The 11,521-nt window shown below is 42.4% G+C and overlaps 1 protein-coding gene across 2 annotated transcripts in view; it reads right to left on the bottom strand.

Annotated features, from left to right (window-relative positions):
- Positions 1–367: 367 nt before the first annotated feature.
- Positions 368–11,521, bottom strand: part of LOC117363753 (metabotropic glutamate receptor 6-like) — a 51,575-nt gene continuing 40,421 nt past the window's right edge. For both annotated transcript variants that reach the window (XM_033952051.1, XM_033952143.1), the window contains 3 exons: positions 7,715–7,854; positions 5,941–6,876; positions 368–2,947 (listed from right to left, as the gene is read on the bottom strand). In XM_033952051.1, coding sequence (XP_033807942.1) covers positions 2,699–2,947; positions 5,941–6,876; positions 7,715–7,854 — 1,325 coding nt within the window. In that variant the 3' untranslated portion in view covers positions 368–2,698. The remainder of the gene's footprint in view (positions 2,948–5,940; positions 6,877–7,714; positions 7,855–11,521) is intronic.

The following is an 11,521-nucleotide window of genomic DNA, read 5'->3' as shown; positions in this document are numbered from 1 at the left end:
TGGACATGCCCAACTTTTCATGAATTATTTTCCAAACTGTACCTGCTTCAGTTATTCGGGATTATTTCATTCGTCTATCTGATAAAATTAAATCCTCAACTTTTATGCACATTTCTGTGCAAGTTGCTTCCACAGGATGTCCAGTGTGAGGGTCATCTTCAATGGACTCTACCCCACTTAAACTGCTTGCTCCATAATTTTACTTTGTAGGATGATGGGGCAGACTCACCACAAACTGCAGTCATGCGTTCATGGATCTCCTTTGGCTTTTGCTCTTCTTTTGTGAGAAATTTTATCACTCAACAGTTTCTTACTTGATTTGCACAAGGACTCTCCTGACATCCCATCTCTTGGAATGTTAGACTTGTACTGTGTATGAGTAACCTTGAGACATGTCACAACATGCAGACTTATTTCAACATGTTTGCTACTTTCTTTCATACTCAGGTAGATAAATTTAACACCTCTCGTAAGTTTATCAGTCAAAATAGGTTGCCTACATAACAGCTCTGTACACTGCAGCTGAATGGAGGAAAAGCATTTTCTGCTTCAGAACTGCTCCAAAATGACCAAACTTGAAGATCTTCGGACTGCCAGTTGGATGGACTCCAACTGTAACCTCCACCCCCATGGAACCTCTTCACACGACCAGGGGTGGGACATACAACCTGCACCCTGAAACCCAGAGGGACTTTTACTCAGAACGCATACAGCCTGTGTTAAAACCCTTGACAGGGTCAGAGAGCAAGCGAGCTCCCAGGGGAATGGACCCAAAGACTGAGAAGGGTGGCACAAAGCAGGCTGGCTCCATGGGTTCACTAAAGTTTCTCTGTGAAGCAGAAGTCCAGCTCCACGGGACTGCATCCTTTCCTCTGGCAGAGGACACTGCATGGGGTCTCACGGCACTGAAGCCACCCAAAAAACTGAACTTTAAGTGAAAAAAGTAAGAAAAAGATGCAGAGCAGAGCAGAAGACTTCTACATGGATTGTTTGCAGAAACTGAAACTGCAGAGGGCTCTAACTATCTCTCCAAGGTAGGAGGAGCACAGGCTCAGAAAAGTGTTTGGATTTCTGCAACTCCCGGATTGCGATTCGGGATTGAACACCTAGAATATGGAATCCAGAAGGGACGTAACAGTATAGGCCGCCTATATAACTAAGCACTTAGCCTGTTAGCGCAGAATATTGGCTTAACTAGCTAAGTTGTCACAATCAACAGTGAAACCGTATAGTCAATGCTGGTCGCCAGAAATAGCCCAGTATTTACTATCCAGGCTCAGCGTCAACCGGAGAACTTAGGTGGCTTGCCTCCCATGGTCTGAATATCGGCCGTACTATGTATAATGTGTAATGAAAGGAGGCGTTAACAGGGAGAGAGGCAAGGGTGTATCATACAATTACATGCGTCAGCTACAGAATACTTGCTTGGGTATGGGAATTTATGCCAGCTGAAACCTGGAGTAAATCCTGGTGCACAAATTGGGCACAGATACTCAGTATTCTGTAGCACTGTGCACATCTTTTTTGAACACCCCCGATCCATCCATGCCTCTCCCATGGCCACACCTCCTTTGGAGTTGAGCACAATTCAGTTTAGACACCCACTGTTACAGAACAGCGCATAGCCAGATCAGCACCCAAATCATAATTAGTGCCAATTAAGTAGCTTGTTAGTTCCAACAATTTAATCACTGGAGCCCATCAACTAATTATTTTGGGCACTCATCTGGGGCCCACAAGAATTTCATACCCCTAGCTCTTCAATTATTGAGAACAATCGATAAGTTTTAAAGCTGAGTTAAAAGCATTTCTTTTTTTCAGATGCCTATTATAACAAATAGTGGCTATTTGCACTTGAGAATTTTTCTGCCAGACACAAAAAGTTTTTAACCTAATGTGTTTAACTCCCCTTTTATTCTTTGTAGTTCTCCCTTTAACCTTACTTGTATGTAATATGTGATTTTATGTCATCATTTTTAGTTTGATTTGATTTTGGATTGTAAGCCGCCCAGAAGGTTTTACCCTTGGTGCGGGATAGTAAGATATGAATAAACTTGGAAACTTTATAGAATCCGGGAATTATACACATATATATAAAGCACACAATTTTAGAGAAGCTCTTTCTGCATGGAAATTGGTATTGCAGAAATTTACCTCCTACATGCGATCAGTTTTTAATGCATATATATCACTTTCCTTTTTAGTCAGATGTTTGATCTTTTTCCTTTTTCATTTCTATAATAATTTTCCTGTATTTCTCCTTTTGTGTCATTGGTTCCCCCAACTAGAGCTGGATACAATGAAAGAGTTGTGTTTTGTTTGATTTACTTGAAAGTGTGCTTCAGCTTTTCTGTACAAGTATTATTGCTTGGTTTGCTATTGAAATTATTTTCATAAATAAGAAATCTGAAAAAGGGAAATGTAAATGTGAGCAGATCCAAGAACTGTATTTGTGTCCATCCCGTACTTATTTCTGTTTTTTTTATCTTTGTCAGATTCCTTCTCTATGGGTACAGTCTTTGATGAATCAAGACATTTATTATTACTTTTCCAGCATATCTACAAATTGTCATGACAACAGAATTTCTTGAACCAGAGAGAGAAAACCAAAAAAGACTGATTAAAAAAGAGGCAAGAGAGGAATCACTTTACAGAATAAGTTCAAGAGAGCAAGACGAGGGCAGTCAGTAGCCCCCGATCAATGTCCACTTGCCGGCCTTGCCTTGCCCTTGTTCTGGCCATTCTGTCTGCCATTGTCTTGCTTCTGGGAGAGGCGAGCGGTGGTAGCAGCAGCAGTAGCTACTGCCTTAAAGCTGCGCTTGCGTTTCTGGACATTCTGCTCAGGGTGGAAAAGGATGACATAGGCCTTAGGGACGTACAGCATGCCCAGCGAGACCGAGGCGCTCAGGCTCATGGATACCGTCAATGTAGCTGTCTGGATGTAGATCTGCAGAAAAAAACAGGCCACAGTTCATCACACAGTTGGAAACAACAATGTTTTTTTAACTTCTTTTTAAGGAGGATAAGGGGAAAGCTTAACACCTGTGCCTGAAATGGAGGTGCCTTAGGGTTTGTAGCACTGGCCACCTTGAGTGGATATTGTATGACAACTATATAAGAGCATCTCAGATGGTCTAAACCAGGGGTAGGCAATTCTGGTCCTTGACAGCCGGAGCCAGGTCAAGTTTTCAGGATATCCACCATGAATATGTATGAGATAGATTTGCATGCACTGCCTCCTTGAGATGCAAATCTATCTCATGCATATTTATTGTGGCTATCCTGAAAACCTGACCTGGTTCCGGCTCTCGAGGACCGGAATTGCCTACCCCTGGGCTAAACATACCACAACTTTGAGATTATATCCACTAGCTGCTGTCAGTACTGCTGCTTATCCATGTCTGTCCCTTCTCCTATGTCTGTTTACTGATGATTCGAATTAGGGCACACTGAGAGAGTTTGTATACCAAATCAGTGACAGAGGAGGACACGGGATTAAACCCATAGCTAAGAAACAATGCAAAAAAGTGCAGTGTCGTGTGTTTGATGTGCAGAAATTCAATGGAGCCTTTTGAGGTGAAGGATGAGATACTGATGGCAACCTTGAGGTCTCCCTCTTGCTTCCAATGCATAACTCCCACAAAACCTTTTTACTGATACTGTTATGGTCTTTTAATGGATAACATGCAACTATATATGGACAAACTAATTGTGGCTGGTTTTTATACCTCAAACACCCAAGACACTACACTTCATTTATTTTGTGTCCTTACTGGGGTGACATGTTCATCATCGGTCTGGTTGTATTTTTTAATGCAGGCTATACCCTAATGCGTCAATGCGGTGCTATAAATGATTTTAAGAAGAGTACTTAACTTATAGCCCGATGGCCACCCAGCCGTTTCATTGGCATGTTTCCTCAGGGGCTGTTGCTCTTGTCTTCTGTGTTGCTTATTAACACTATTGAATGGACTCTCCCTGCACCACTTAGGCCACTTAGGGCATGCTGTACGTCTGCATTAAAAAATACAACCAGACCAATGATGAGCACGTCACCCCAGTAAGGACACGAAATAAATTAAGTAGTGTCTTGGGTGTTTGAGGTCTTGGTATAAAAACCAGCTGCAATTAGTTTGTTCATATTTAGTTGCATGTTGTATGATTAGTTGAACAAACTATTTTTCCACATATTAATTTGGCTTTTAATGGATACCCTTTTTTTTTTTTTTACTAGCTGACTTTTCGGTTAGCTGAGCTGGGAAAGAGGCTCCTCTTGCATCATCAGAGCAACCAGGAGGCGGAGTCCTTGTTGAAAGATTGGCTAAGCCTGGGATGGGGACGGTCCAGGCAGTGGCGTAGGTGAGGAGGCTGGCACACAGCATTGCTATGTTGTGCTCCCCTCCCCCTCGGCTCTGCCCCACAAGTTGAATGTCCCTCTCTGCTGCTTGAGCACCCCCTGCCCCTCACGTACCTCTTGAAATGTTCACTGGTGTGAGCAACATCTTCCAACTGCTGCTCACACTGGCCTCTGCTTCCTTCCGATGTTACATCCTGGTCCCGCGACCGGGACATGATGTCAGAAGGGAGCAGAGGCCTGTGCGAGCAACAGGTGGAAGATGCTGCTCGCACCAGAGAACATTTCAAGAGGTACACTGGGGAGGATGAGAGAAGGAGAGGTGCCGACTTACCCTGTGAATACAGCGCCCAGGGCGGTTGCCCCCTCCCCCCTTACTATGCCACTGGGTCCAGGCAACAGTCTCTTCCAAATGGAAATCTATCTCTCCTTAGACTCTTGAGCCCATCTTTCCCTGCTCGTAACGCTGCCCCCACCCCCACCCCAGCGCACACAACAAAGCAGCGCTTCAGCGACTTCCAACTTTTCTGGGAGAAGCTACAACCTGACCACAGGCAGGGTTGTCAACTACCGGTTGATATTTCTGAAGATATTTGAAGGGCATTGTACAAAACACTTGATAAAGTCACAAAACAAGAAGTTCTTGCATTTAGATTTTTTTTTTCTCAGATTATATTATTCATTATATCATTCACAGATTATATTATTGCTCTTTGCTTTGATGACATGTAACCAGGCAATATAGAACCACCAAAAAGATATTCACAGAACAAACCAAACCAGAGATTATATAGACAGAGCTTCCTAGGAATTACGGAGAAAAGTATTTTCCAGGGATTAGTGTCACCTGGAAAAGCTCTATGGCAGCTGGGGAATTCTATGTTTTTTGCTCCTTTCCCGTGCGTTACAATTACAGCAGTATTGAGAGACTAATATCAGCCACTGCGGAGATTTTTTTCCAATACCAGAGGAAAGAGTGTTTCGAATAAGATAAGTGCTGGTTTCCTATTCTAATAAGAAAATTGATAGAAATAAGTTTTAGAGAAACTGATAATTTAAATGGAGTTTTTCTAGACCAAGGATGTGTTTTCCTATGGCAGCTGTATAATTGTGAAATCTAACATCAGTTAACTCTGGTTTGGATTATTTTTTCTCATTGTGCATCACTTTGTATTTGTCCACATTAAATTTCATCTGCCATTTAGATGCCCAGTCTTCCAATTTCTTATGGTGTTCCTGCAACTTTTCATAGTCTACATGCATTTAACAGCTTTGAATAGTTTTGTATCCTCCGCAAATCTAATCACCTCAATCATCATTCCCATTTCTAGATCATCTATAAATTTGTTAAATACTCGTAGCATTGGTCCCTGTACAAATCCCTGGGGCACTCCACTATCCATCCATCTCCACTGCGAGAAATGGCCATTTAACCCTAGCCTCTGTTTTCTGTTCATTAATCAGTTCTAAATCTTCAACAGAGCATTGCCTCCTATCCCATAACTTTTTAATTTTCTCAAGATTACTTAGCTCTGTGTCTATGTTTTAAGGAGGAATGAAGGGAATGGGTAGGGTTGTGAATTTACCTTCTCAGCAGACTGAGCAGTGCCAAAGAAGATGGGCACAAAGGCGAGCCAGACGATGCAGGTGGTATACATGGTGAAGCCAATGGGCTTAGCTTCATTAAAAGTCTCAGGAACTCCCCGGGCCTTGATGGCATAAACAGTGCAGGTCACCATGAGGATGATGCTGTAGCCCAGGCAGCATACCAGGGACAGGTCTGACATGTCACACTTCAGAACCCCGCGGGCCTGCTCTGGGTTTGGAGTACGTTGTTCTTCATAATCAATAACACTATAAGGTGGAAGCACCCCCAGCCACACTACTGTCCCCACCACCTGCAAAGAGATCAAACTGAAGGTGATGGCCAACTGTGAAGTTGGGCTGATGAATTTTGGCGGAGTGACTGACTTCTTGCCCTGTTCAAAAATGCGGTAGATGCGGTTGGTTTTGGTCAACAGCGCAGCATAGCTAATGCACATCCCTAGCCCCAGAAGGAGGCGGCGGCAGGCACACACTGCCACACCAGGCTCAGCGATCATCAAAAAGGTGATGGAGTAAATTAGGAATATACCAGTCAACAGGACATAGCTCAGTTCACGGCCAGAGGCCCGGACAATAGGTGTGTCATTGTGACGAATGAAGGTGACCACGATGAGAGTGGTGGCTAGGATGCCCAGCACAGCCAGGAGGATGGGCAGGATGGCCCAGGGGGAGTGCCACTCCAGCTTGACAGTGGGAATGAGACGGCAAGTAGTGCGGTTGGGGGAAGGGCGAGCGTCAAAGGGGCACAACTCACAGGTGAACTCATCAAGCTGGTACTGATAGCCATCACAGAGCTCACAGTGCCAACAGCAGGGAACACCCTTCACCATCTTCTTCCGTTCACCAGCGGCACAGGGAAGGCTGCAGACTGAGGTGGGGATGTCTAGCTGCCCACCTGACCACTGCATCTCCTCTATCTACGATAGGGGAGCGAGGGAAATGAGAGGGTAGAAGCAGGAGAAAAATGGAGAGAAGCGGTATTGGAAGGAATGGAAGTGGAATAGAATGAGAGCAGAAGGGACAGGGAAGGGATAGATGAATAAGAGAAAATGGAAGTGGACAGCAGGAGAGAAGAAGGGGTGGAATACAAATGGAAATGGAATGGAGGAAATGGAGATACAGGGAGCATGGAAGAGGGGTGAAGGATAAGAATGGAAGGGCAAGGAGAGGATAGACGAAGGGGATTGAGAGCAAATGATGGAATGACATCAAGAAAGAGGAAGAAAAAAAAAAGAAGGAAAGAAAGAGAGAAGCAGATTATCAGGACTTGCTCTCAACCAAGGACAGTATAGCTCAGGTGCAGGGGAAACTTCATGCTAACACCAAGCTGATGGCTAATTTATGCTCAGCTTAGAACTAACAAACAGGTGATGGAGGGGACTGCCCAGCAGCTTGATAGGAACCCACAAACCCTTCTATATCACACCTTCCACCCTCAATGGAGCCCTTTATGGGGAGCAAGGGTTCCACATCTGAAAACAGAATCTATGCAGGACCCCAATGACTTGCTGATGTTTGTGAGATGGAGGAGGCCCCTCCTCTGGAGTTAGCCAGAGCCCACTACCTTACTCTAGGAGCAGCCATCACAACTTATTTGATATGCTCAGTGAATCAAGATTTGGCCAATTTTTGTGTCGCAAACACAAAAACAGCAGGAGTCAAACAGAGCGATTGATTTGGAAGACATTTTGGTCCAGTCCACATTGTGAAAAATGGGGCAGGACTCCAGCTGGGGGCACAGAAAATGCTACTTACATTGAGACGAAGATATTCTGTCCACTGGCCTATCACCCTGTAGCCAGATGCAGAGGCATTGGTCAGCTGGTATTGGAAGATGTCATATCGTCCTGGGGCATCACCATTCTCATTGAACATGACAGGAGTCCCAGCACTACCTGTGAAAGGTGACATAACAAGAGCATTGGGTAGATCTAAAAGGCAAGACTTGTTTATCACTTTAATAGTTGACTATGTTTTTATTATTATGTATGTTTTATTGTGAGCCGCTTAAGTTTTTTAAGCGGATTATAAATAAATTAAATACGATGCATTTAACAATTTGTGATGACATCACAATGGTGATGGACTTAGAACATCTGTAGCAAGTTAATAATGTCAAAATAGTGCTGTTCTTCCCTAATTCTGGCAATTCTGACAATGATGGATGACCTCATAGGCAAACAAATAATGATAAGACAAAAGATGTTATAATAATCTTTGTAAAAACAGTGGTCTCTTCTCTGTCCTCTTTTCTCTGAACACACTACCAAAACCCTTATCCACGCACTCATCACCTCGCGCTTAGACTACTGCAACGTACTTCTCTCAGGGCTCCCATGCACCCATCGCTCACCTCTCCAATCTATTCAAAATTCTGCTGAACAACTTATATTCCGTGAGAGCCACTATTCTCACATTACCCCTCTTTCAAGTCACTTCATTGGCTCCCCATCCATTTTCAAATACAGTTCAAACTCCTCTTGCTGAGTTACAAGTGCATCCACTCTGAAGCCCCCCAATATCTCTCTTCACTTATCTCCCCCTACGCTCCTTCCCGTGATCTCCATTCATCGAGCAAGCCCCTCTTATCTGTACCCTTCTCTTCCATTGCCAACCCAAACTCCGTCCCTTCTTTCCTGCAGCACCGTATGCCTGGAACAGGCTGCCTGAAGCAATACATCGTGCTCCATCCCTGACAGTGTTCAAATCCAAGCTAAAGGCCCACTTTTTTGAAACTGCTTTCAACTCTTAACTCCTACTCACTGCTAATAGAACATAAAAACATAAGAATTGCTGCTGCTGGGTCAGACCAGTGGTCCATCGTGCCCAGCAGTCCGCTCACACGGCGGCCCTTAGGTCAAAGACCAGTGCCCTGAGTCTAGCCTTATCTGCGTACGTTCTGGTTCAGCAGGAAATTGTCTAACTTCGTGTTGAATCCGGAAGAAACCTATACCCACTGTATCATTTCCTCTACCATAATCTCCCCAACTTTGAGATGTCCTATCTGTCTAAATTAAATTGTAAGCTCTTCTGAGCTGGGGCTGTCTATTCTATGTTAAAATGTACAGCACTGCATACTCCTTTCAGCGCTATAGAAATAAAAAATTGTAGTAGTGAAGGAGTCTGGGACTGGTTTTCCAAGTGTTGAACTGAGTTTTCTCTTTAATAAAATGCTGAATTATGTTTAGCTGCAGTCCTAACTTATCTGATGTTCTAGCCTGCCTGCACTGGGTGTTAGCTTGGGCATTTTAGCTTCTTATGCTTATCTCAGCATACACAATATTGTATTACGCCCTCCTGGACATGTAACAGAAAGACTGCAGAGTTCGATAAGTGACCTGCTAGTGTGAGCTTAGAACCAATGAGTGTTAAGAAAAGTAACACGTGAAAAGCTTTTTCTAGAATTCAGTTGTATAGCCAGAAAAATGAATAACTATCTCTGTAACTTCCTGGTTTCGGCACTTCTGAGCCAGCTTGGAGCTCAGGGGTCCGCATATGCTGAATAAACCATCTGTGCTTTCTTCAAGTCTCTAAGTTTTTTTCTGCCCAAAGTGACCTTTCAGTAGTAGTAGTAGTAGCAGCAGTCTTCCTAAAGAGATTTAAGGGGTGTTCAAGCAGGGCACTGGTATGGCTAACAGGGCAGATCCTCATTTTCCCCCAGTTTGTGGTATTGTTGCAGGAGTGAGAGGTAATGCACAGAAAAGAGGATATGGACAACAGAGCAGTTCTTATCTACAGTATCTAATCAATAGCTCAGAATAGTTTGCAATATAAAATTAATTCCCAACTATTATAGGAAAGAAAATTCTTAAAACAAGAACAAATATGAAATGAAACATTAAGCAGGAACTGACAAGAGGGGGAGCTATTTTAGATTTGGTCCTTAGTGGAATGCAGGACATAGTACGAAAGGTAACTGTGTTGGGTCCACTGGAAAACAGTAATCATAACATGATCAAACTTGAGCTGATAATTGAAGTAATGTTGCTAAAGAAATCTATTGTAGCGGCATTAAATTTTCGCAAGGGCCACTACGATAAAATGAGGAAAATGGTTAAAAAGAAGCTAAAAGGGTCTGTGGCAAGGGTACGAGTGGATCAATTTTTTTTTTTTTTTTTACTGCATCGAGATTTACAAAGACTAGGAGACACTTGAAGTTACAAAGTAATACTTTTAAAACCAATAGGAGGAAATATTTTTTTACTCAGAGCATAGTTAAGCTCTGGAACATGTTGCCAGAGGATATAGTAAGAACGATTAATATAGCTGGTTTTAAAAAAGGTTTGGACAAGTTCTTGGATGAAAAGTCCAGTCAGCTGTTGAGACTGTCATCGGTGACATGGAATACTGCTACTATTTGGGTTTTTGCCAGATACTTGTGACTCGGATTGGCCTCTGTGAAGACGGGATATTGGGCTAGATGGACCATTGGTCTGACCCAGTAAGGCTGTTCTTATGTTCTTAAAATTAAATATAAAATAATATATCACCTAAGCAAAATAACAATATACATTCATATTTCTATTATTTAATTTACTGCTCAAAAATAATGACTCAAATAAGAAATTAAAACTACAAAGATAGATATTTTCTGAATAATCAATATTTCAGCAATTTACAAAATCTCAGACAATTGTATTCACATCTCAGTTCAGTCAGCTGAAAATTCCATAACGAAACGGCTACTAAATTAAAAAGTTTCTTGTATGAGGATGAGAAAGCTTAAAGGCTAATGATGAGGGAATGGCTAGCTTAATAATATAAAGTGATATATTGAAATGATGACCAGGCTGCTAAGAGATCAGAGAAGTCATGTATGCTAGACTGAGGCATGTGTTTCCTCCTCTCCCCAGCATTAGCTTTCCTTCCCTGGAGATCACCAGAATTCTGTCTCATTAGCATTTCTGGTGCTCTTTAACCCTTTAAAGGGCAATTCTATAAGGCACACTTAAAGTAAGGCACCAATTGTGCCTAGAATAGAGGCACATACATGTGGAATTGGCACCATTAACTGGCACTTGCTTGGCATTGTTCTACAAACTGGATGCACATCTTGCATTGTGCACACCCGAAAGAGGGCTGTAACAAGGGCAGAGCACAGGTATATCACCATGTGATGCATGCAACTAGTAAAATACTAATTGTTGCCCGTGCTGCATGGCACACTTAGGTGAACCAACTTATACCAGCTGTTGACCTGGCATAAGAAGTCATGCGTATATTTTGGCATGCCAAAACAGTCTTGCACTTCTATTCTAAAACTACGAGGGATCTTCAAAAACACTATTTATTAAATGTCTCAAAAGCAAATCACATCAGTTTCGACTGTTTTGATTTTATTTTCAATTCTTTTTAGTTTATGATATATTTTTTAATCTCACTTATTGTTTTACCACTTATTTTGTTTTATTTTATCATTCAAATTTCATTTAAATTTCCCCAGAATTCTATTGCTTCAACGGTTCTCCCTCTGCATCTATTCTTATCTCCCCTCTTTTTTCAACCTTTCACAGTCCTTTAGATCATTGTAGTCTTATTAGAATGTTTATTTTCTTATTTTTC

This window comes from Geotrypetes seraphini, chromosome 1, assembly GCF_902459505.1.
Source record: "Geotrypetes seraphini chromosome 1, aGeoSer1.1, whole genome shotgun sequence".
NCBI lineage: Eukaryota > Metazoa > Chordata > Amphibia > Gymnophiona > Dermophiidae > Geotrypetes > Geotrypetes seraphini.
This window is presented reverse-complemented; position numbering and strand designations above follow the sequence as displayed.